Source organism: Emydura macquarii, unplaced genomic scaffold (genome assembly GCF_026122565.2).
Source record: "Emydura macquarii macquarii isolate MOO-44397 ecotype Brisbane River unplaced genomic scaffold, CSIRO-AGI_Emac_v2 contig_1045, whole genome shotgun sequence".
In the NCBI taxonomy this organism is placed as follows: domain Eukaryota; kingdom Metazoa; phylum Chordata; order Testudines; family Chelidae; genus Emydura; species Emydura macquarii.
Window position 1 is genome coordinate 19175745 of NW_027131182.1, and position 27347 is coordinate 19203091.

Below are 27347 nucleotides of genomic sequence, written 5' to 3' on the forward strand. Positions count from 1 at the left end.
GAGATGGGACTGCACTACATAGCAACCTGCCACCCGATCAGGAATGGACACTAATGACAAATAGACACAGGGGCTAAAACCACAACGTATAGTCTAACCTTTGACAGATATCTGAGGGGTCTGACTCGTTCTTACACTTTTGACAAAGCTTGTATAGCGTGCTGCGCCAATAAAGTCTCATTAAATTGTGTCAGTGAACACAATTGTTGATAACTATATTCAGACACAGTAAAATCTTGCAGCGTAGCCCAGACTCTACTGAATGACCACATCTCTTCAAGCACCACTGAAGTGTTCTTTGGAAGTCTCCATTCAATGACAAGTTCTGTTGTAACCCTTCGTTGCTTAGTGGTGGAGATTCACAGCACAAGATGGTATTTCTATCAGCCTAAAATTAATTATTGTTTTTGTCTTTGAGCTATATCTGTTTACTTTTCCCACCAGCCCCTCCTTCCCCCCCCACGTCCCTGCCCACTACCACTTTTTCTTGTTTAATGATGAGCAAATTGGAGCAAGGATAAATATGTAACCCTAGAAATTATTTTAATAGCATTATTTTTTCTGAATGTATCCACCATTTAAAACACATAATAAAATAAAGATCACATTTACTCCCCCTCTGCCTGAAACCAACAATACGTGATTAATATAGACTTGCCTAATGAAAATGTACTAAAGTGATTGTGCTCAATAATAATAATCCATGGGAGCTGATTAGAACTGGGTGAGGACTGAAACAACAAATTCTATGAATATTCTTTTGAATTTTTAAACAAATCATCTTCTGCTATATACACTTCCATTTATTTGTTATGAATTATTCATTCTTGGGCTAGCTAGCTCTTGGGCTGATGGAGGGTAATTGGTTTTGCAAGCATGGAGTTAGAGTGCCATTCCTTTCAAATTATATTATAATGGTTATTTTTTTACTTGTATCACAGTAATGCTCAGAGGCTCCAGTCTAGACTCCATTGTGCTAGGTGCTGTACAGACCCAGAGTAAAAGTACCTTGCCTGAAAAGGTTACCATCTAAAAACAGGATTGTGAAAGGGTAGTGGAAAAGGTATGTGATATACACCTGGTGTAATCAGAGAGAGGTGACAAATTTAATATTAGTTCCATAAGTTTGACTGATATATATATAAGGGGGTGGGATGAGAAGGGAAGCATACGGGATGAGTTCATGGGAGCACAGGAATAGGAAAAGGAGGTAAGGGTAATGACTAAGGGAGAGGGAAGGAAGGTGAAATGGTGAGAGAACTGGCAAGGAGAAAAAATAGCCAGAGTCAAAACAGGAGAAAGTAGGCTGACACTGCTCCTGAGATCTTCATTCTCTGCTAGTCCATGGGGCTTGGGACACAGGGGCCTGGTGCCCCATATGATAGGCCCACTTCAGTGGGTCTCCCCTGCTGGGCCAGGTTTGGGGGAGATGGGGAACAAGAGGTCTAGCTGCGCTTCACCCCCCACTCTTCTACTACCTGCCTGAGGGAGGCAGGGAGGGGACTCTGCTCCTGGTGGAGAGCTTCCCCAGTGCCCCTTGCTGTGGGATCTACGGGAGGCCTCAAGGGGCCTGTTGCCCCTGGTGGGAGGAGAGAGAAGCTCCCCTCTGCTGGTCCAGGGAGAAGGAGGGGCCCCTGGCTGGACTTCAAGCCAGGTCCCCCCAAAGCTCCTGCTGGTGGGGTGGGTGGCAGGGGAGAGGAGGTTATTAGCTCCAGTGGCTGGGTCCCCGCCCCCCGTGCCATGACTATAGGGGGCCTTGCTGGCATGGGGGAGCCGAACTGCCCCCTTCTGGGGCTTTGAAGTTCAGCTGCCCCCTTCCTGGTACCTCCAGCTGTGCCTGCGCGTACGTTTATAAAGGGAAGACAAACATATATAAGGGATAGGTCTTCCCACGTGACCCCCCCCCACTATCTGGCGTGGGACTCTAGGCGTAGCTCTAGAGGGGATGGTGGTTTCCCACCCCGGGGCACTGGCAGCATTAGAGCCCTGCACAGCCGCCCTAGCGGCCTGGGTCGCTGGACCTTTGCGGCGAGCGCGGCCGCGGTGTGGCTGGGCCGGCAACCTCTGCGCCAGAGGGAAGGCGGAGAGCGTTGGCGGCGGTCTCTCCATTGGCACACGCTGTTGGACTGCCCGCCGGGCGGGGAGCCTCTGGCCAGCTGCCTGCCCGGCACACCCGCCACCTCCGCCGGCTGCCTTTGCCCGGGGCGGCTGAGAGCAGCAGCCGAGCAAAGAACGTGCGGCCGGCAGGCAGGCGGGCGGGCGGCGTGTCTGACAGTCTGGGGCTGGGAGCGGCAGCAGCGAGGGGAGGGTCTGCGGCTTGGCGTAGCTGCAGCAGCAGCAGCAGCGTCGGCCTCTCTGGGAGTGACTGTGTGTGTGTGTGTGTGTGTGTGTGTGTGCGCGCGGCGCGCGCCTCTGCTCTGCTCTGCCTGCTGCCGCGAGCCGACTCCGAGCTGCTCCAGTCCTGCCACCGCTGGCGATTGTTATTGTTGTCGCTGCCGCCTTCTCTCCGGCTCAGACTACAGCCCAGCACGGTCGGGGGTGGCTGGAGCGGCAGGAATGTGAGCAGTTGTTGTAGGGGGGCGTTCTGTGTCACCCCCGCCGCCACCAGGCAGCATCCTCAGCGGCTGGATCTATTGTCAGGCAAGGAGGCAATTGCAATCAAACAGCAGCAGGCAGCAGCGACATCTGGGCGGCCACACATCTGGGCATGCAACATCGGCTTCCTCCTCCTTCTTCACCCGGCCGGAGCACTTTGGGGGTGGACGTACTTCTGCAATCAAGCCAGAGGTTCCATCTTATAACTGCATATTGAAACTGGCAGAGCGGGGGGTGGGGTGGGGTGGGGATAAAGCCTGCTTTTTTCTCCCCCCCGGGATCGATTTCATGGGGATGTGTTCAAGACAAGAGCGGATTCAGAAGGATATTGACATTGTGATCCAAAAGTGCAAGGCGGAGAAGGACTGCCTGTTTGCAGGTGAGTTTTCTGCCTGGACTCCAGGTTACCAGCGGCCACTCTCTTCCCCTCTCTCTGCCTGCCTGCTTCCGACGTTTCCCCAAAGCGACATATTTGGTTGGGGTTCACTTGTCCCATTACCGCTGTCATTTTGCAACAGTTACCGTGGTGATCGCTGTCCCTTAAGTCTTCCTGTGCGTGTGAAATAAGTCTCTTTCCTTTCCTCCTTCCCTCTCTCTCCCACGACACACTGGCAAGAGAAGGCAAAACAGGTAGTGAGAACCCAGATACAGAAGTGGACTGTATTTAAAGCATAGGGAGCAATGCAACACGCACACAGAGAGAAATGTATCTCCTCTGAGCATCTGCCACCACCACAGCGCTCAGATCAGAGGGAGCCCACGGTCGTTTTTCATGCGATCATTAAGACTTTCGATTTGGAACCGAGTTGCTTTGCGCAGTTGGCGTTGGTGGAATACAGCCCGGTTTGTATCTGCTCAGTTTAGGTCGTTGCCATTTGAGGCTGCTTAGCTCTTGCTGTAGGGGAAATTAGATTTTTTTTTGGTCATCTAGTTCCCTAAATGCATTAATCCAGAGCCGTAATATTTGCAGGTCATAAACGAGCCCTTTCCATGCAAAGCCTTGGTGACTGCATGTTCCTTTATGGTGATCACTATTTACAGTGTTTGATTTGCCTGAGCTGCCTGGCTTGTTGCTGCCTGTTGCCTTCACTGACAATGGAAATTCCTGCCGTTGCCATAGCACCGGGGCACTTGTTGCAAAAGGGGGGGGGGGGGTTCCTGCTGCAGGCTGCTCTGATGCATGTTAACCCCCCTTCTAGTAGCAGAATGAGAGCGAGTGAGAAATCAGATATTTTAGACAAAAACCAAAGAACCAGAAATGGAGATCATTTATAATAATGCAACTCTTTGTATTTTAGATTTCAGGTACTCAGACTCCACCTTTACCTTCACCTATATTGGAGGCTCCAAAAGGTACTTCTCTGTAATAATGAGTCACTTACGTTTCTCTTTCACTGGCTAGTGTCTCCTTTATTCCTAATTGTTGGATAGTATTTTCTTTTTCTTTTGCAATGAGAGCAAATGATTAACATCCACTGGGACATAAATAAGGAGAGAGTGTTGGGTCTGAGCAGATGATCTATGAGGTGATCCCATTCATCAGAGACTCATTCATCAGAATTTTGCTTAGTGTAGTTTTCTGTCTTCATATTCAGTTTACAAAAATATGTAAAATTTTTGTCTGGTGCAAATTGTATAAACAAGAAACATTGCATGCAAGATGTTTAGTATCTTTTAAAAAATTGACTATACTAACTAATAAAGAAGAATAGGCCACATTTTACTCTGTTACACCAGTGTCACCCAGAGAAAGCAGAATTTGGTCCTATGATATATGCAAATCTTTGCAATGAACCAAATTTACAGTATAGAGGAGTTAAATGAAAATGTCAATGAAGTTTATGATGCAGATAACAATAATTTAAATAACCAAATATGAATCTAAATATTGCTTTTAAGTGCACTTTAGTTCATTCAATTGGGGTGTATATGTAAATGGATACTAATTTTTATTATTTGCACAGGGGGTTGCAATTTATGTCAGTTCTTCAGTTGCATTTCATTACTTGTATGATATCATTAGTCTGAATTCTGCATAACTGTCTGTTTTCAAAGGAACTCAGATTTTTTTAAAATTTCCGATCGGTGAATGGATTTCTTTCAGCTGTTTGTTGGTTTGTGATTTGATATTATATATGTGTTCATATTAAACCAAATGATACAGTATAGCTAAGCTTAGCAGAATTCAGTTTTTAGTTTTGAAAAATAATTTTGAAATAATATTTATTTTTAAGCATTTTCCCCCCATTTTTATTTATTTTAAATTTTCACAGTTACTGGAAATTATGGGGGGAAGAGAAGACAGTAATTATTTAATGACAGTAGATGTTGAGATTCAAAAAGCTAAAGCCTTCGTAACCATTAAAACACTAATTTTTAATATCACATGTCAAAATATACAATCTAAATAGTCTTAAATCAAACTCCAATACATTCTCAAGCAGAATTTTACTTACTTTGCCTATCTGTACATTTCAATTATTAACTATGAAAATATTTTTTCATAGGTTTGTGTGTACAGTTGGCATTTACTGACATTTACTGATAAAACTCTAATCCTAATCTAGGCTAATCCAAGACTAAATATAGCCTATCAGGTTTGAAAAGAGGTCTCTTGATTTAGGTAGCTTCAACGGTTTAGTATTTGCTTACTTTTTTCAAATCATTTCAGTTTAAAAGGAATGGATCATTAGAAGTTATAGGCCTCTATCCTGCAAGATGATCTTTGCAGGTGGACACCTACACCTGAACAGAGCGCTGTTGACCCCAGTGGGGTTCTGTGCAGTTTCATGGGTCCACCTGCACAGGGCAGTTTGTAGGATCAGGACCATAGCTGATACATGGGTTTGTAGTTTGTTCAAAAAAATCTTTGTCACAATAATGGCCTGCACATGCTCCTGCTGAAGTGGGTGGCAAAATTCTTATTGTCATTAAGGGGAGCGTCATCCTGCGCCTAATGGTTTAGAATGAGAGATACTCTCAGGTTGCTTAAGACCCAGATAAAGGGGTTTAAAAATTTTTTTTTTTTTTTTGCTTTAAGCAAAGTACTTGTAAGACTAAATATGAGCAGAAATGCACTTATGAAATTATTATTATTTAATTAAAGTAGTTTGGATTTAAACATCCCATGCAGTGTTTGCAATCCAAATATTTCAGCATGGAACCAGGAAGTGAAACTGACTGCTGTTTCCATTATCCAAACTGAGTGAAGTAAAAAAGTGACAGAGCGTAACTGGTGGAAAGTAAACTGCATTTTTAAAAAATGCTTTCACTTTTACTAATCAAAGGTGTCAGATAACTGCCCAGGCCAGAATTTACAACATGTAGGCAGACCTTGGAGTCTTACTGGACTGGCCACCGAGAATCAGTTTCAGGATCTGGAAAATTCAAATTGATTTTAAAATCTCATTCTGTACCAAAGAAGATGATACAAATAGGTTTTCATAGTGCATGCTCAAATTTTATCTTCCTTCTGACATTTAAAGGACACTTAAAAATAATCAGTAGCTTAAAATAAGCTTCTCATCACTGACCTCATCTTTCCTGTGTTTTATTTTTTTATTCGTTCAGTGTATCCGTAGTACACAGAGATAGGCCAGCAACTTAGTTTTCTGTTTGTTTTCTTTTTGTATAAAGCGAAAAGCATTAAGGGCCAAATTCTGATTCCCCATGCCAAAGTTGAGTAAAAGAACTTCATACAGGTGAATGATGCATGGCTGCAGAGGATATAATACTTCCATATGTAACCCAAAGCTAGGGCTCAGATCAGCTGTGCAGCCACTCATGCAGTCTCTGTAGGAGGTTGTAATAGTGGCCTTCTATGTATTCCCTGCTTGGGAATGTATCCCCTCCAAGTTTTAACTTGGGTTTATTGGGCATTCAACCTTATCCCTGTCCACATTACAGCAGCCATAGATTCCCTGCCATCCACTGGCAATTCTCCCGTGTTTTGGGGTACTGCAGGTCGGAATTGCCCCTAAATGACAAAACTTTTATTAGCTCATGGTGCATAGGAGCTAGTGGAATAAGTATCAGGTGATACTCGTGATATTATTGCCTCAGATACTTAACAGTTGTCTGATTTTATATCTTCTGTGCTGGCACCAGTGCATACTCTCAAGTAATGGGACAAGGGACATACTCTGGGCCTTTTTACTGCCAAATAAATTTTAATGGCTAAGGGATGGATCAGTTGGTAAGGAAGATTAGAAGATACTATCTGTAGCCACATTTTGCAATCGTATCCTTTAGTGCTTTACTTTCCTTAGCTATGTTCTAAGGGAGCCCAGGAAACTCCATGTCAGTGCATAGTATGGTTTTACTTTGTTTGCAATGCAAGAGCAAAATACCTGAAACAAGAAAATATGTTTTATGTCTGATGCTAAGAAGAGTATTTTTTGTTTGATTGATGACTTTTTTCTAGGACTGTTCGCCTTTATGTAATGGCTGGCCGCTAAAACCGGCAGGTTACACAGACCTAGGGATTTCTTCTGCATATCGTTTGTGCCCATTATGCACATTAAGTCTACTTACTGGTGGTCTTAACTGGTGCACTCAGAGCCGGATTCTCAGCAGCTATAAATCAACGTAATTCCACGAAAGTCAATATACAATTCTTTACTCCTAGCCGAGGTTCTGGCCCTCAGTGTTTTTGAAAACTGTTCTAAGGTTTATATTCGTGAGTTTTTTCTACTTTGGGACAGCTTCTCCCACTTTAAATGCATTGTAACCTTTCTTCTTGGACTTGCACTGCCCCATCACATGTTACTAGTTCTCAGTGTGTTGGAGGAAAGATCCAGGTGATTGTGATCTCACTTACACTGCTTTTACAGTGATTTCAATGGAGTTATTTTTAATTCCCACTTGTGCAAATGCAGAATCAGACCCTTAGGGCATGATTTTGCCATCATTCCACATACAGAGCTTCCACTGAACTTAATGGAAGATTTTTTTGATATGTGAGTCAATTCCATCATATATCCCTATAAACTATATTGAGCTGCTATATTATTTACACAATATGAGAATAATTTAAGGCTAGGCATAAATATGGCTAAAGCGGACCGGCCAGCATTTGAAGGAATTTTCTTGAAAAGTTAGAGGGGGAAAATCTTTTAAAGAACAAATGTATTTGTGTTGCATGGATTATCATAAATAATCCTTTCCCCATGAAGCACGAATAATCATTTTTGCCTCTGCTTGGGCAGCACTTCATTCTTCTAAAATGAGCTGTGTTCACATCACATTTCTAAATTATTAGAGGTTTTTGACAGTCCTGGGGTGCTTGCCGGTTTAGCAATCCTGTAATTAGGAATTTACTAGTGAAACCCATCTTTGTTGTATAATGTGGGCACTAAATATGAAACACGTTGCTTGACAATTTAATAATTTTTTATTTCATTTTTAGAAAGCATTAGGCAAATTGGGAGATATTTCTCACAAAGTGAGGTGCTCCTTCAGGTGCTGTGACTCTGCAAGATTTACCTTTATTTAACTACTGCTGGTAGAATATCAGAAACGGCTGGATTCTTTATGCTTTGTACTGCAAGAACTAAAAAGGATGTTAAAATGATAACACAGTGAGAATCTTTTTTTTTTAGAATCCCTTCTTAGTTTTGCTGTCCTACTAACTGACTCCTTTTGTGGCACACTGGCTCTTCCAAAACTCAGCACTGAACAGAAATGCTGATCTGTCACCTGTGTAATGAAGCTACATAATGCCCTGAAATTGTTTTCGGGTTATAGATATATTTTGACTTAATTTGCATGAAAAGAATGCCTGGTTGTCCTGGGAAAATATTCTTCTTTTTTTCTTGATAAACAAGATGATCAAGTCAATTCGCATGTGCTCTTCGCTCATATATGTGTATAACTACTATTGGCAGTGAGGGACTATCACAATGAAGACCGTGAATGAGAAGAACAGATCATTTACTGAGGCATTTTTTAAAGAAACAAGACAAGGCCTGTGAGAACTAAACACATAGATTAATTTTGTTGGCAAAATTCTCCCCTCCAGTCTGCCTGGCGGCTCTTGACTCTGATGTTCTATCCTCCCTACATGAGCAGAATGATGATAACAATGGCAATTCCATACATGCAGGGAAAGCTGAATTTCTGTCTGAGAAGACCGCTTAGCTCTGAGAGGAAAATTTTCCTCTGCGTTCTTCTTTTAAGTTATGGCTAAATGTAAACATTTATTGTCTTTTAAAAAAAAAGTTTTGTATCTGATTTTTATTTAATTATAGGCTTCTTCATGGTGCTTGTTACTATAATACCAAAGCATCTCACTTAAACTGTTGAATTAATTCCCACCTCAGTGAGGTGCAGAAATATTTTCATCCCCATTGTGGCACATAAAGGGTAGTGACTTCCCCAAGGTCACACAGAGCCAGGTACAGAAACTGGTGTACCACTGCGGTGTGTTAGCCACAAGATTTCTCATCTGAGCAACTTGAGGATAAGTGGATAATATAAGAGGATAAGTGACAGGATTCTAGATATCTAGTAAGGCTTCTTAAATTAATTTACTAGAGCTGTACGGAGGATGGAAATTCTGTTTCATGAAGGATTTCAGGATTTTGAAGTTTGGATTCATTCCCAATCTTAATGAAAACCAAGCATTTCAAAATTCTCCATGAAGGAAAATTTTGAATTTTGTTTTGTTTTGTGGTCAATCAAAAATGTTTGTATTATAATGTACAATACACAAAATTAAAAAAAAATCCTAAATTAAAAGTTGTTTCTAACTGAAAAATGAAAATGTTTCATTCTGAAAATGTCAAAATGAGACATTTCTATATTGTTGGAATTTATTTCCTGATTTTCTTCTTAAATTCTGGCAAAATCTACCTGATTTCATGGTGATTCAATTTTGATGGAGTATGGTTCCATTCAGGTTTCTCTGACCAGCTCTAGAATTTACCTTGTCATGGTTTTAGCCAATGCATTGGAACAGAGATTTTGGTTACCAGTGCTACCATGGGCAATTCTACTATTTTTTTTTAAGCAGCCTTATCAGTGAGGAGAGCTATAACACAGTATTGTACAATACTGAATGTCTTGTGACAAGGTAAAAATGCGCTCCACAAACCTCTGCTTATGAGGGGTTATAATCAGACCCCTGCTTGTCACATGGGTGGCTGAGGGTGGGATATAAATGTCAAGGAGAAATGGCAGTGGCGGTGACTGCCTAGATGGAGCTAGTTTAGAAGCTGATAAAGTGGGACCCACTGTCCTGAGTGGCTTGCTTTTGTTGGGAGTCCTCTGTTTATGTATCCGTAAGAGAATGTCCTGAGGACAGGGATTGAAACTCCACTGCTGGTGAGAATATTATTCATCCTCCCGCTGGTGATTCTACCTACCTTCCTGTAGGTTATATGATCAGTAGTTCAAATATATACTTGTTTCCCCAAAACCAGTCCTTCGGGGGGGGGGATGAATTAAACATAGATGCACAGCTTTGTGCTCATGTGCCTACTTTTATTCCAAAATACCCAATAAGTTGTATATCCCCTTTTTGTTTTAATTTTCCCACAGAAGCATGGATTGGTATTTTTGGTGGGAGAATATGTTCCTGGAATATTGGAAGTAAACCTGCAATATGAGCCAGCTGTCTGGGTAGGCTAGTTTAGATTAAAACAGTCATGGGCCACACAGATTGTTATTGATTTTATTTTCATGCAAAACTTGCAAGGACTTCAGTGGGAATTCTGCACAAAGAGAAGTGGCAGGATATGGCCCGATGACCGTGTCCCGTTATAAACAGTTTTGTATAAGGGTTTTAACTAGAATTTATTTCAGCTTTTAAATTTCTTTTTAATGCAGAGAGTGTTTCTCCTTCTGCCAATACCGGACAGCATTATTCATCCGTATTCATTACTAATTACTATTAATGATTGTATATATGGGGCATTCCTTTAATGCTTCCAGTTGTTAGTGCATGCTTCTCCATAATACCTCATTGACAGATGCTTTCAAAATATCTGTAGATAGATGAGTGTTTACGTGATTCATCCTAAAAGAAAATGGTGAAAATCTGTGAAAAATAAATACAAATGTTAAGAGATCAAGGAAAGTAAGAATTCAGCTTTACTCAGTTAACATTACTCACACTTCCTTTCTGATGTTCAGTTTGTCTTTTTAGATGGTTTTTATTTCTTTTTGATGCCTTCCATTCCTTGCTGTTATAAATTCATTAATGTTTGAAATACATTGGATCCCCATTACTACCTACTGTAAAATATAATCTATTTTAGAAGGATTGTGGTCCCCATCTGGCTCCTAGGGAGGTCCATGTCTGTTTTGATACTACAAAGTGCTGCATTCTTCTAGCAGGGTGCTCAGGCCAAACTATTCAGATTTGGGTGCCTAACTTTAGGCACATAAACTTGTATTTCTAAATATCCGGTCTGATTTTCAGTGGTGCTGGACACCCACAATTGCCTCTAAAGTCAATGTTTCTGAGTGATTGCTCAGCACCATTTATTTAGGTGCCTAAATATAGACTTGGGTGCTTACGTTTAGGAACCAAGATTAGAACATTCCATCTAAGCATGCAGCTTGGAAAAGTGATTGAATATATGTGCAAAAAATGTTTTCAGCAACTTCTTTGTGTGCTTTCATCATATTTTAACGCATCAGGTACCTAAAAATAGACCTCTGGGCCATCATTGTTAAACAGTTAATATGATAAGACAAACAAATTTAAAAGCCAAGTTCACTGTGACAAAATTTATTTAGATCACTTTTGTCTGTAAAGGGAGCAATACCATAGCTGATGTTTCTCCTTAGACCGTACTAATTTGCTGTGTTTTTCAATGTTCACAAATAAAGACTTCAAAATACCTGTCAGTAGGCATATATAAATATAATACACAATAGTTTATTTTTTGGATTAGTTACTGTAAAATAACATAAAGTGATTTGGATTTGAGTAATTCTCTCATGTTTTTGAGTGATAACCTAGTTATTTAAAATCAAAATAACTTTCTTAAAAACTGCAGTAGCTGTAAGCAAAGTAAATCTTAAATTACAGAAAGAGTTCAGTTTACTTACAATTTATAAAAAGAAATGATTGTAATGTGAGTAAATCTAGAAAGTTTCCAGTATATAATTTTGCCTTAGCATTAAATAAATCATGGTGAAGTGTGTAACTATTGAGAATTAATTAACATTATTTCAGCAGGAACATACTCATTATTTGCTTCTAACTATTAAGGATTTTTTACAGCAATTTTCACTGGACTCACCCATGCTGTCCTCTCTCTTCATGAAAAGGAGCCCTTAATCAGCATGTTTCCTTTTTTAAGGAAACACATGCTGAAGGCTGGTGGCATCTAAAAGTGGATCAATTAGTTAAAAGTCACTCATAAAGATAAACTTAGAGACTGTTACGAGAATGAGTAAAGATCGCAGTGTATGTGACTCTATATAGGTAGGTAGAATCTATACTGCTTACCCCAGGGGTTTTCAACCTTTTTTAGAAACTACCCCTATGGTCTCAAGGTTTCACCTGAAGTACCCCTTCTTGGTTTTCACTCTATCTGATGTTACCACGGTTGCAATAAAAGGCATAATAGCCTAAAATATATTCAAGACCGTTTTCTATTTTATTTTTTTCACTTTTGCACTCCTGAGTCTTCTTGCGCAGTATTGTGCCTAGAAGGGGTGTGGGGCCTGGGGCAAAGCACACTGTGTGGGCCCCTCACCTGGCTCCAGTGGCCTACCCTGGGTCTCCAGCACCCAGGGGCCAAGCCTGCATTTGGGAACCCCCCCACCCGGGCTTCATGCGCCCGCCCCATGCAAGACAGGAGGGGTCCCTGGCTCTTACAAGACAGCGCCACTTCCTGCCCCCGCACCTACCCGCTGTCCCCTCCCCCACACTGACCCGCAGCACGGCGCCTGGTTCTGGCCGGGCTCCGCCGCCCCCTGCACTTACCTGCTGCCCCCCCCGCACTTACCCACTGGACTCCGCTGCCCCCTCGCCCTGGCTGGGTTCCACTGCCCCTTGCCCCACATTTACCTGCTGACCCCCTTGAACTTACCCGCCGCCCCTGCATTTAGCCGCAGCCCTCGCCCTCTGCACTTACTGCCATGCGGCACTCGGCTCTCCTGCTCCAGCCCCACAGCCTGGCGCCGTTTTGGACAGGGCAGCCTCACCCCCCCCGATCTGGGGGGTATGTATGTGCTCGGCTGGCCTTTCACGATGCGCAGCAGGGATGGGGGGCGCAGGAGGCTCCCAGCAGCACGTCGTGACCCGGCGTCTCCCCAACAGGCCAGTGCCTGGGGGCCCCCTCGGCAGGCAACTGCCCGCCTCCTGCCCGGTCTGGCGCACAGCCGGGAGGTGAGCTGCAGCCACCCGCCTAGTCCCTGCTTCCAGGGATCTTGTTGCGTACCCCCTGCGGTACTCTGAAGTACCCAGGGGTATGCGTACTCCCGGTTGAAAACCTCTGGCTTACCCTATGGAGCCCCCAGTGCGGTCAAACAACTAAGAACCAGATTGTGTCCAGCCTTTATGCATGAGAATAAGTGTGGGGAAGAAGAGTGCCCCTCACCCCCGCATTGCACCTTTGTGCAGGGGCTGTGCACAGTCATCATCTTTATGAGTTGGATTCTCAATGGAAAGACTCATATTAACTTCAGTGGGCTTTGTACCAGGTACTATGCTCCCTAAGCACATGGACTACATAACACTAGTCCTGCTTTTGGTGCTGTATGTCCCAGTGGGTGGGATCCACGGCCTTGCTCACCCTCATGCCAGCAAGCAGGAGGAAAGGGCATGGCACATTGCTAAAGGGTTTTGGAGTGCCTACCCACCCACAAGATCCCTGTAGACATAATTCCTGCACGATCCCCTCTGGTGGGCTGTAGCTTAAAGCAGGAATTGGGCCATCAATATTCAGGGCTGAATTCTAAGTCTCTTGGACAATTTTTACTTAGTCCCTGTTGAAGCAGACCTCCATTGTGCTCACTGGGGACTTGTCTTGAGTAAAGAACTGGAAAAAAATAAACAAGCAAACCTTTTGGCTTTCACTGGCTTAGATGCATTGATCAGACATAAACCACAGGCATGCCTTGTATGTAATGAAATGTAGTGTTGCAGAAAGACAATCCTCAAGTGGTATATGATTAAAGAAATAAGTTCCACTCCATCGGTGCAATAATCTAAGCATTCAACAGCATTTGATTAGGATGCCATCTTGAAATCTTCATTTCTTAAATGTTATTCCACATGGAGATTTCATTTTCTGTTCATAGATAGGAATTTCTAATTCATTTATGGGAAATTCATAATTTTCAGAATGCATTCATTCTAAAAAATGTTTTTTACACCAGATATGGCATTTATGGCAGACAACTTTTGCTCTCAAGTAGAAAGATAGCCTAAAGGATAGAGATGGCATTCGAGGTCACTGACTTTTTTTCCAAATGATAGAATATTTTATTTCTTTCTTTTGCTCTTGTTCAGGCTCCCTTTTTCTTTTACCCCCATCTTCTATATTGACAAATTCGTCTTGGATCAGGCCTCTCAACCGTCTATGTTCAGTGAAGATATGAAATTAATTTGGAATGCTTTTGTGTCAGATTAGTAGCTGAAGTTTATGGAGGGTGTTTTTAAAAGCCTAGAATGATTCTTATGTCATAAAAGCACTCACTGAGGACCAACTCCTGATCTCAGTTACACTAACGTAAATCTGAAGTAACTCCATTAATGTGAGTAGGTCTACTCTGGGTTTACCGCAGGATAAGTGAGAATTTCACTTGGCCCTGAATGTTTCACTGAATCAAAATTCAGTTGATTTTTCACACTGGGGGAGGAGCTCTGAGGGCAGTGTTCTATTTTATTACTGCTATCTTTGAAGACATACCATTTTGGAGTATTCTTAAATGACTGGAGACCTGCAATTTTTCTTAGACTGAAAGCTTTCTTTCATGCATTCTTATCAAGTGTGTGCCATTACAGAGGGCAAAGGCAGAATGCCAATTGTCAAAGCCATATTTTTCTTTCTGTATCTTTTTCATCTTAGTATCTGGGTACCAAGTTTTCACTAAAGTCATTTTTAAGAACATAATTTGTTAGGCCATATGAAAAATCCTTCATCTGTCACTCATATTGAATCAGCATTAGATGTTAACCAAAATAGCTTCAAAGCATTTTATAGGTGAAATCGTTAATTGAGAATAAAAATGACCATTTTTTAAATGTAGAACAACCTGTGAACATGCATAAAAGTGTCTGTATTGACTTAATTGAATCAGAAACAAATACTGAGATAATTGATTACCTGTGGAGCCTGCAGTCTATAAGGGAAGGGTCATTCTCTCTAGGACAAGTCCTCTAGAATGCCTAGTTATTTAAACCAATAAGATTTTATAGAGATTTAATGAGGTTCTGTAGATATCAGGTCAGATCCTCAGTTGTTGTATGTTGGCTCTGTTGAAGTCACTAACTGAAGAACTGGCATGTTATTCTAAAAACCTGTGGAATATGAGAGAATGGTTTCCTTTCTAAGTTTTTATTTATTTGTTTGTTTGTTTTATTTTAATTCTATAGCATTTTATACTTAGGAGGCTCATTTGTCTTTCAGGATGGTAGAATTTTGCAGTTAGGTTTACATGTCCAAAGAAGGTCTTTTATAGGTCCAGTATGTTAGATGAAGCAAGTTTGTAGGACAATAGGAGGAATGTTCTGAAGAAGGAGATTACTCCAGAGCTCACACAGTATTGATGCTAATGGGAGTTTCAAATGAGCTCAGTATGTGGTGTCAAACATGCAAATTATGGGGTCAAAAGAATCAGCTAGCCAAAGGGACTTATTCTGCCCTTTTGCAGACTTTCTTCCACACATCTCATAATTTTGCAAATGTTTGAATGGCACAAAAGCAGTATAACATTTGGTGTATTACCCTAGCTTTCTAGATGTTCACTTTGCAGAGCATAAATAGTGATGAGGTCTGGGAGCCAAACTCTGTTCTCATTTACACCTGTGCAACCTTATTAACCTCAGTAAGTTTGCAGAGGTTTAAATGAGACCACAATTTGATTCTTTATCTTAATGATTTTTTAAACTATTATTGATCAAATAGGACCTTATTATCCAATGATTTTGCCATTCCATTGTTCTTTGCTTATATTTGTTTTCTGTCTTCATTGTTCTCAATGACAAATTCCTCTACTCTACACATTGTGCTATATTGTGGCTAGTGAATTAAAAGAAATGCAAATACTCCACTTGCATAGACCTTTGTATTTCCCTGTTAACCACAATAAGTCAAACAAACAAACAAACAAACAAACAAGCAAACCCAGACAAAATAAAACAAACCTCAATAGGCTATGATGTACCTAAGTTTAAATCTTCTATTAAAATACCAGTTAGTCTCTTGTTTGCTTTAGATTATCCCTCTTGTTTTGGATAATTGGAGACCGTATTGTCTCCATGTATTAAACTTCAATAAATAGATACTGTAAAAAATAGCACTGTGTAAAGAGTTACTGTTTATTCAGGCATGAGAAAACATACATTGATCCAACAATTCAGCCAAAACCTGGCCTTTGTCAAGGACAACAAACACACAGAGATATTGAGCATAAATACTTTTGGCAGCAAGCACCATCTGGTTTCAAGGCAGAAATGGATGAGTGGAAAGTCTCGGCATCATACTGGGCTAATCAGGATTATGCACTTGCTGTATAGTAAGATAATAGGAATCACAGTTACATTAGTCAGGATAAAAATCACAAAAGCTATTGATCCTTCTGCCATAGGGCATAATATGATCACCAGCAAGGGTCAATTAGGAGTTTCCACCCTGCGTCCCAAAATTAGTATTGCATAATTGGCCAACAGCACTGTGGGTTATTTAAATCTTCAACTGAAGCATCAGGTAAAGCCACTATTAGAAACAGTATTGGACTTGTCTGATATGGCAATTTCTACAGTATGGTACCAGGTGTTCACAACGAAGTTTAAAATACTCACTTTCTAGAACCTTTTACCATCAATTCTGAGCAAACTGTCATCATTAGTCACTAAAATCAGGAGCAGTTCACTACTCGTCTGTCTATGTGTAGTGTATGCCCACTGTGGTTGTAATGTAGCTTCTCCCAGCCAAACTAATTGTCTATAATACTTCTATATAATTATACATTTAGACATATCCTCAGCTAGTGTAAATCAACATTTTCATGGAAGTCAATAAAAGCTACAACATTTTACAACAGCTGAGGATCTGGTCCATAATTGTATATATCCTAATAAAGAAATTTAAATAAAAGCCACAGATAACTACAGATGCTTTCTATATCTTAAATAACATTTAATAGAATAACTCTTGGCTTAGTTCATATTTCAGTATTCTACAAAATGTAGATGTAAAAGGAACCAGGAATTACGTGACAGTGAAATTAGCACATTTACTTATGTTTGCACTTTAGATCACAGTTTGGGGCTAGCTTCACTGCAGCTGTCACAGGGAGATAGATGTAAATTACACTCTGTGGGTCTTTCTGGCCCCAGGGAGGGTTTTCTCCCCAAGGAAATGATACCTCCCTCCAACCTGTACCTCCCTTAGGGTTGCTGTCTAGGAACAGCTTTAGGTCATGCTACAATGACCCAGTGTATCTCGTGGCTGAGCTGTGACGTCACTTGCCCATCCAGCACTATCAACATTTTGCTCTGTGTGGGTGTCACGTTCTGGAGTACAGTCCAGAACAGTGAGGGGTTGTGTCACTGCCTGCCCTGTAACCTTGGGTGCCTCACATTGCTTTGCTGTTGTAGCTTCCAACCTAGTCTGTCAGCATGCAGGTCACACCCTTAGTGTCTGTGTGCTAGCCAGCCCTGGTTCAGCATCTCTGACCCCAGCAGCCTGTCTACAGCCCCACTCTGGCTTCTAGCAGCCTTGGTTACTACTTGCAGGATGATACCAACACACACTCCCAGTCCAGAATTTCCTCTTATGGTCAGTTTAGAGAAATAATATGGTTCCTTTGAAGACACAAAAACAAATCACAGCTTTTTAACTTAACTGGCTTCCCTTGTCTTAGGTGAAAGATCCTTATGTAAGCTGGTTTCTCAGCTATATTGAGTTCCAGAGACTTCAACCTCCTCTGGGTTGAACGACCTCTCTTTCTCAGCTTGCAAAAGCTCTGTTTCCTTGTGTCCATCTCATGGTGATGGAGATGGCTTCTGTCCTTGCACATATTGCCCAAAATTCAATAAACTTGCTTCGCGAGGAAGGAAGCCCTTCTGTGTGCTCAGCTGGCTGTGTCCACCAGGGAAACTGACCTCTCATCCTACTCTTTCCTCCCTGTGGGCTTCCCACCTCCCTCTATGATTTCTATGCAAATGGGTCTTCCATTGTTGGATTTCACCATGCTTAATTTACATAAGAGACAGGTAGATAGATGTGACATTCCCTCCTGTCCGGGCAGATTATCTGCAATTCCTTATGTAGTGTTAATATATGCATTCCACAATGATATTAATCACCAGTGTGTCATTAGCTTCCAGAAAACACTTTACTCTATACACTTTTATTATACAGTAATATTTTATACAATCATTTGATTCTGTTGCTTATCAGTTGAGGTTCTGCCCACCTGTCTTTATGGACTAGTAAACCTTTGAAATAGATTCTTCTGAAAAGTAAAACCCAGACCAAGCTTCTCTCCTGCTAGGTATAGAACCCATGCTGTCTTCTGCTGTTTGGTTTGCTTTCACCCCTTGTTAGCTCCATGGGTCTGTTTACTGCTTACATGTAAATTGAGGTAAACACACATTCCCTTGTTTAGCATAGTCCTGTTTAACATCTCTCCCTGATATATCTGGTTTGAACACTTTTTAGTTATAATTCCAACATATATTCATAACTCTTAATACTCATTATGTGCATACTTCATACAAGAATATTAATGAACAGTGAGTTATTAGTTTTCACATGGTACCTTACAAGGCATATTTTGTACAAAGTTCATTACTATAGAGGGTGAATACAAGAGTGCTTAGTGTCACAGAGGACCACTATAACTTCTCCCCGTTCACACCTCACCAGTGGAGTGTAGGCTGCAGTTATTTTCCATGAACACAGCCCATTCCTTTAGTAGATTGTCTTCTGCAAGTGCTTAGCATATAGGTTTATGCTAACAAAAGTGGTATGAACCTTGGCTGAATTTATGTTCACACTGTTAAGAAACATAGAACATGCAATATTCTATACTGAATAATTGAATTGAGCTAGTTTAACATAATAAACTAGCTAAACACAATAGATATAGCTCAAATCTACATCAACTATCTCCAGATTATATTTATATCCAGAGATATTTGAATGCCTTGGAAGTTTGACCAACATAACAAAGGGTACTCAGACTCCTAATCAGATAAGAAAAAAAAATCTCTCCCTTTATAACGTTAAAATATTTGCAGTTGGAGCCTGGGTACCAGCCTGCTTTAGGCAATGATAAACATTTCTGACTAGAGTGAAATATCCCAGAGATTTCTGTAGTGCAAAAATAAAAATAATGGAAGCAGTTTAAAATTAATTTCCAGTCTTATCTTTTTGTGTGTGCAAAATATAGCAATACTTCACTAGTTTCTCATCTGAAACCAATAAGGGTTGTATGCTGTTACACACCAGAGAAAATTCCTTAAGTAAAACAACAAAGCAACAACAAGGCTTGTTTCTTTATATAATTACTTGTGCACCAATTGAACACTCTCACCTCCTTCCAATCACTTCTTTAAAACGCACTCTTTCTCTCAGGATCTTTAGGGATGATCCAGTAGTTACCATATATTAACTGTATTAATTAAGCCCTGAAAACATAGTAATAATGTGACCATCAAGATCAGTATATGCTGTAAATAAGTAGCCTCGTGATGCTGTTAATCTTAACTCTGAGTTTGTAATGCTTGTGTTGGAGATAATTACAACATTCCTTTAATGGTTTTACCCTTAATATAAATTATATGTTCTCAATCTTAAATCCATGTCAGTTTAGTTTTATCTGAATTCCCTTGGTGGGTTAATATATAGATAACTTTTATTTGATGGACAACATGGTTTTTCTGTCACTGCCGTGACCAGGGGTAACTCCATTGAAGTCAATGGAGTTTCATTGATGTAAAAGCAGAGTGAGAGAAAATTCAGGCTCCCTGAGTCTACCTGAGGGTACCTTCTGTCCTCAGTTGTTGGCTGTGTTTGGGTTTTTCCTCTGCGTGCTGCACTGGCTCTGGCCAGCTAGCCTGTAAGCAGGCTCTGATCAAATTGCCCCAAAAGACCACAGACGTGGTTCCATAGTGAAGGCACTTGGCCAGGTTTATTGCCGACAAAGCACGGTATTAGTGCCCTATACGGGCTACAAGTATACTTAATACATGTATGCCTGCAGCTCAATGAACAGCGGGATTTTCCATTCCTCCACTCAGCCAGACAAAAACTCTCCCTATACATCCCCTTTTATACACTGGTACAAACAAGTTAGGTATTGCCCCTCTGATGTTTTTAGTTACCACCCTTTACCTTGTACCTGTTAGTTTGGCCAAAACATTTTTATCCATCACCTTGACATTTTGTTTTTCAGAGGGGGTCAGTGTGTCCTTGTATCATCTTTAGGGAGTGTGTTTACACCATAAGTTTGTATCAGGGTGTTCTGGTATTACCCTTCTGCAATTAGAGTGACCAGATAGCAAGAGCGAAAATTCAGGACAGGGGGTAGACAGTAATTGGTGCCTATATAAGAAAAAGTTCTGAATATCGGGACTGTCCCTGTAAAATCTGGTCACCGTATCTGGAATGTGTTTAAGTGAATATTTAGTGCCTAGGAGTGCTTGTGTTTTTGCAATGCATGCCCTGTTCTTGTCAAGTGCATGCATCAGATAGTGAACCTGCTTTACTTCAGGCCTTAGGCCTCATACCAGGCCCCTTATACCAGGCCTCATGTCTCAAGCTCTCTCTTTTTACTACATCATCTTTGCTGAGAAAGATTTTGAACTGAGACATATGATCTTTCTTGGCAGGGAGAGTGAATCCAGCATGAAGAGTGTATCTCCTTGGTAACTGCCTCTCTCCCACAAGCTTCAGGCAGTGGGAATGTGGGTCAGAGACCAACATCGTACTGTTACCAGATGGGCATCATTTTAATCAGTATTTTCCAGTGGTGTCAGAGTAAACCATGACCCTGACTAATGGAACCAAGAAACATGTCACCTGTTGAGCCTCTGCAGAGCCATGCAATTGTGTACGTTCAGATAAAATTAATAACTAATCTCCCAAAGTTTTAAGAAACATAAAACCAGAAAAAATCAGTAAAGTGACAAAAGAAGGGTCAAAGGGAGTTCTGAGCGATGGCCTTTGGAAGGAACTGAGGAATGTGGGACCACAGCTCCTTGTATAACCCTCCCACTGAACTTCTGCTGCTTTCCCAAAGGTTCCAAGGTCCATGCTGAGAGTGGCTAAGGCCCTGCTCCTCAAAGGTATTTAGGTGCCTAACTCTCATGGAAATCAATGAAAGTTAGCTTCCCAAATATTTTTGAGGTTCTAGGCCTAAATTCCTCAGAATGGGGAGCCTAGCAGAGAATGTCTGAAGAACAGACCTGTTCAGTTGTGAATCAGAGTAGATCAAACCCCAAAGCAATCGGTTAATAGATTCAAACCTGCGATTTGTATGGTCACCTCAAGCAATGTCAAACATCTGTGGTGATTTTGGAAATCACCAAAGTACCTGCAGGGAGTATCAGCCTTCTTATTGACGCTTCTTCCTTTGTTCTGCCTATGTTTTTGTTTGTTTGTTTTTAAACCACCACGTGTATATATTTGTAATGCTCCACAAATGGAAAAAAATATTTTTGCTTTTATCTCTGATTAACATCTCTGTATATAATTATGTGAATGTATATTCAAATTTGTTCTGCCTCTCAGGCTCCTGGTAAGTTTCCACAGCGGTCATTGGTACTGCAAAGATTGTACACCACTTAATCCCAGGGGCATCAATATGTGACTGTACATGTTAGAATCTTGTAACTGGAAAAGGGTCACTGTTTCCTTTCATGTTGTTGGTATCGCATTAAGGACTATTTGAAGAGAAAACTGGAGGAAGTGGTAAAAGAATAAAACCTCTGGGCTAGATTCAACTTTGAGTTACACCAGTGCAAATCTGGAGTAATTCCATTTACTTCTATTTGGCTGTATATGGCCCTCTGTACTTATGCTAAATGGACTGCATCCATAGCTATAGAAAAGGTAAGCACAAGCAGCATACGTACGTATTTACTTTAACCAAATTAGAACCTTTTTATATAAAAAACGACAGGCACAATATAAATAACTATTATATTACCTATTTACATATATACTTCCTATTATGTTATTTATTGTTTATTGCTGGCAGAGAGCTTGTTAACCTGAGAGAATCCAAATGTCAAGCACACTATAAAGAGGTCTTACACCTGAGCTCAGCTATCGGAAGGCAGTACTCATGCTGTTTGTGAGTGAAGTCTCCTGAGAGGAGTCCTGATTCTTCAACAAATGGAAACCCTGGAGGTCACCTCTCCAGATTGTTTAGTGCCCAGAAGTTTAAAATAAAGGCTACAGAGGAAGGATGATTTTATGGTTAAGAAACTAGGCTGTCTCAGTACTTAATTGCTGGCTCTGCCGTAGACTCCCTATGTGGCCTTGGACAAGGCACTTAATCGGTTTGTGTCTTCAATTCCCATCTCTTAAAACAGGAATAATAACGTGCCCCTTCTCTCACACTTCTTGTCTCGTCTATTTAGATTGTAAGCTCCCTGGGGCAGGGACTACCTCTTCCTATGCATTTGTTCAGTGCCTAGCACAAAGGGGCGTCAGTTGGGGCCAGTAATTACCACCATGATATAAATAAATAAATGAATAAAGAATAATATAAAAATTAATGATAAATTATTAATAGTTCCTGTGCCATCCTGGAGACAGGTATATGTTACATTGGTACAGTCACAGTATTTCATTCGGTATTCATTATATCAGTTAATGTGTGTTGCCAAATTTTATTTCATTTCAGGGGATGAATAGGATTACAATTACAACTTATTTTAATATTTCTAAATATCAGTTTCTGTATCCAGCTGAAATGCGTTAGAGGTTCAAACAAGTACAATACACAAACTGTTCTGCCTGCAGTATTTCTAAGTTCCTTATTAGATTATTGATTATTCTGGATTCTAGAATTACAATACCGTTGGCTGCGATCAGCAGTTGCCATAGTGAAAATCCATTATGACTAGTAAACTTCAAGCTGATTTCAGTATCTGGTGATTTCAATGGACTGTTGATTAATTAGACACAGTTCTAGAAAGTGAATGATATTTTAAGCTGTAGGGTGAATGCTGATTGTCCCACAATGATGTCAGGACTTTTCTACTCAATTGTTTCTGTTTTGAAGTCAGTTGGTCATAACTGCCAAGTGTGTAACGTTGGGCCTTTCTGTATTACTGCTGTCCTTGATAGGTCAGGTTATAGCTGAAATGGCGGGTCAATTCAGATTTCTTCATGCCTGAATATAATGTAAACATTTGTCTTGCTACTGATTGGTAGTTTAATGATATACAAGGTGGGTGAGATAATATCTTTTTTATTGGACCAACTTCTGTTGGTGAGAGAGACAAGCTTTTAAGCCATACAGATCTTTTCTACAGGTCTGGTAAAGGTACTCCCAGCGTCACAGGAAAATGCAAGGTAGAACAGTTTGTTTAGTATCAGTAGTTAGCACATACTATAGGGGACCTATGAAGGTAGAGTTAACACTTCTGCAGTCATAGGACCAAAAGAGGGGGCTACTAGGTTAAAGATTGTTGTAATAAGCCATGAATTCAGTGATTCTGTTTAATCTGTGATTTTTAGTGTCTAGCAGAGTAATGAATTTAAGCTCCAAGGCTCGTCTTTTGAAAGTGTTGGGCAGGTTTCCTTTGGGGATGAGGACTGATAAGTCAGGTATAGAGTGATTGCTTTGTGAAAAGTGTTCACCCACAGATGACAGGGTGTTTCTGTCTTTTATTATTTTCCTGTATGAGTTCATTCGAGAGCATAGTGATTGTCTGGATTCACCCACACAGTTGTTATTGGGGCATTTAGTGCACTAGGTTAGGTATACCAGATGTTGTGATAGGCGTGTGTAGGATCTATGGATCTTGAAAGGTGTGTTGTGGGGGGTATTGATCATAATAGCAGTGGTGATATGTCTGCAGGATTTGCATCCATTGTACTGGCAGGGTCTGGTGCCGCTTTGAGTTGGTGTGTCCTGTTCTGTGGTGTCCTGTTCTGTGTCCTTGCCTCTGTTGATGAGCCTGGAGAGACTGGGGGGAGGTTGTTTGAAGGCCAGAAAAGGGGTTCAGGAAAGATTTCTTTCAGGATGGGGTCCCCGTTAAATATGGGTTGTAGCTGTCTGATGATACCCTGTATGGATTCCAGCATGGGGTTGTAGGTGAGAACTAGGGGTTTGTGGTTGGGGCTGGGGGGTGGGGAGGAAGGTGTTATTTCTGTATTGAAGCAAGTTCTTTCCAAGTATTTGGGTAGCTCCTTCCATGATATGATCTACTTCTCTGGTGGAGTGTCCTTGTTTGGTGAAGGCATATGTTTTAAGTATGTTAAGGTGTATATCCTGGTATTTTAATGGAAGTTGGATGTGGAAAGGTTTACAGATTTAGCCTGTTTCTCTCCTCTACCCCCCATAAGACTCTAGAAGTTAATGGGATTGCATAGGTGCAACAAGGGGAAGAGCCGAGCCTAACTTTCCTACTGCGTGCCAGATTCTGCCATTGGTCACACCTGTGTCGTCACACCTGTGTCGTCTCACCCATTTCAGTTCGGTGACACAGGAGTAACTGATGGACATCCTGAATGCAGTTGGCCAAATTCTGCTGTTGGCCCTGATCCAGTGAAACACTTACCACATGCTTAACTTTAAGCGCATGAGTAGTCCCCTTTCAAGTTAGGGTTGTGCTTCAGTGTTTTGCTGTATCAGGCTGTCTGGTTACTGTTCATCATAGTAAATCTGGAGTAATTATACTGATTTTATTTACACTTGAGTGTAAAGTTTGGGCCATTATATTTCTTTGGCATAGTTTTTAGATACTCAGTGAGTGTCTTTGTCATTGTTATATTTTCATAAGCATTTGCCATCTCAGAGACTGTGAATAGCATTATTGGAAAAAGAATCAATGTCCAGCTGAGTCTCCATTAATTAAAGGAGAATACTCATCAAAGTTTATATGATTTTTGCCCATATTTTCAGAATTCTCCATCAATTAACAAGATTCTGTTGGGGCACTAGAGTTTCAGCATTATTCGGGTAATAACTAGTGTTCAGCTATTCACTGTTACAATTTTAATATCGTTAATAATAGTGTAGATATTCCCTAATAACTAATATTTGATAGCTGGCATTAACGTTTCTTAAGAGAGAATCTAAGAGACATCATTTGTTATGACAAGTAAAGATGATTCAATTCCTTAACTGTTTGGAGCTCATAAAAATTAGTATGAAATGCAATATAGAGTAAAACTTCTCTAATCTGCAAATTTGATAATTCACACACAGATTTATTGGCCTCTTCCAATCTCTCAGGAAATATTCTAATATTAGAGTTCAGCTTTTGTAATTGTATCTGTTTCAACTTACTAATTCACAAAATTCATAATTAGTCTCCCAGTCAACCGTCACTGGAATCAATTAATGAGTTACTACTCTGAGCAGAAATTCCCTATATCTGCATGAAAGATGAAGTATTTGTGGTTTGGGGGCCAGATCTTCAGCTGGTGTAAATCCACATATCTCCATTGAATCATTTATCCATGGAATTTGGTCCTATGTGTGCAGAATGTGAAGTGGCTGGGGAGGTGAAATCAACTCTTCAATACTGGACCATGATGCAATGCTAATATGAGGGTCCCTTCTCCTCTATGGTCGATGGAGTAAAATAGTATCCACAGACCCTGTATGCCACTTGCATGAGATCCTGGGGCCACTGAATTGTGAAGGATATGACAGCCTTCTCCATTTCTGTGAACTTCAGAAATAAATCATTACAAAGAAGAATCATAAAGAAAAATGAACTATTACAACAGAATTCAATCAGTTGTGAGGCATACACAAGAGCTATGGTAGACAGGGCAATATTTGCATAATAAAATTGACTTTAAGGATCCATTTTAGAATTGACCTAACAGTGCTACTCATTGCTGAAAACCACAGATGATATAATATACTGATAAAACAATATGTCACTTTATCCTGTGCCACAAATAACACCTTCAGCATGATTCAGATATCTAAATGCAAATAGTCTCCCTCATATCATATAGTTTCTGGGGTCCATAAACTCATGATTGGATTACACTGCTCCATTAATGCAGTATTTCATCTGTGAAAGATCTAGATTTCATATCCTCCATTCTCTGTAACTTTTAAAGAACACTGTGTTGGAGAACACATCAGAATGAAAGTTGCTTATAAAGAATGATGCAATAAGGTTGTTTCAGGTAAATTGTATGGTTGACTATATTTATTTTGCATTCTGAATACACAGAGTCAGATTATGAAAAGAATAAATCATTATGCGGCATAAAGACTCGGAGGTTTAAGTGACATCACTGGAAATACTGAATCTCATTGGAACCTGTGACAAAGCGGAAATTTTCTAGAATATGTTTTTGATTCCTGTGGGTGTCTCAGTTTCCCTCTCTACTTTGCATTGCTCCCCAGCGGGTGAAAGAGGGTTAAAAAGCAGTTCTTGGGGCAGAGCAGGAACCATGCATGAGGTGTTATGTCATGTAACTGTCTGAGAAGTAATCAATGTGCCCTTAAAGGACTGGCTGAAACTGACTCATAAGAATGAAGGGTCTGCAAAGAAAATGGGAGCCCCAGAGACTGAACAATTGACACTTATCCATGGGACTCTCCGGCAGGTGGGAACATGTGAACTGAGCATGGGTATGCAGATTTGGACAATGGACCGAAGTGTGCCAGGTGGCTGGGGAAAGAGTTAGCTTTTGGGAGAGACGTGACAGCTCTCACCTTGGACTGACAAAGAGACGGGGAGAGAGCCACAATGAATTCCACGGCAGCTTGGTGGGGTGGAACACACTGTCTTGGCCAGAATTGACTGTGTCTTAACTTATATTTCTCTATTCTGACCTAAGGACTTTCTGTGTTCCAGTTGACTAATAAACCCTATTTTATCTTGAAAAGACTGTCTGGTGTCACTTCAAATACTTGCTGAGGTACATTGGTCCCTGAGGGTGTAAAAGTCTATGACCAGAAGTCTAAGGCCTGGTCTACACTAGAGAGTCTAAGGCCTGGTCTACATCAGAGAGTGCTGGTGTATACACTACAATCACCCCCTCTCCTCCCCGCTGACAAAACTGCCCTGTTTTTTTGACAAAATAAAACCAACTCGACGAGAGGTGTAGGGCTTTTGTCAGCAGAGCTAGGGAGACACAGCGTCAGTGTCCCCTTACAGTGGTGGAGTGGTTGTCATTCTGTCTGCTGGCATGGTGACATTGTCAAGAAAGCCAGGGCAGCTGGTTCCTGCTCCCACCTGCTGCAAGCCCGGGGCAGCTGGTTCCCGGCTCCCAGCTGCAAGCTGGGATCAGGCAAGCTGTGGGCAGCTGGAGCCCAGCTGTAGTGGGACTGGATGGAATGCGGCAGTGGATGGCTGCTGCCCACTGCCAGCTGGGACACGGGCGGCTGCCGCCCGGCTCCTGGCTGCAAGA

General features: G+C 41.1%; 1 protein-coding gene across 2 annotated transcripts in view; it reads left to right on the forward strand.

Moving 5' to 3' along the window:
- Nucleotides 1-2840: 2840 nt before the first annotated feature.
- Nucleotides 2841-27347, forward strand: part of PARP8 (poly(ADP-ribose) polymerase family member 8) — a 144012-nt gene continuing 119505 nt past the window's right edge. For both annotated transcript variants that reach the window (XM_067545677.1, XM_067545678.1), the window contains exons 1-2: nt 2841-2974; nt 3894-3948. In XM_067545677.1, coding sequence (XP_067401778.1) covers nt 2884-2974; nt 3894-3948 — 146 coding nt within the window. In that variant the 5' untranslated portion in view covers nt 2841-2883. The remainder of the gene's footprint in view (nt 2975-3893; nt 3949-27347) is intronic.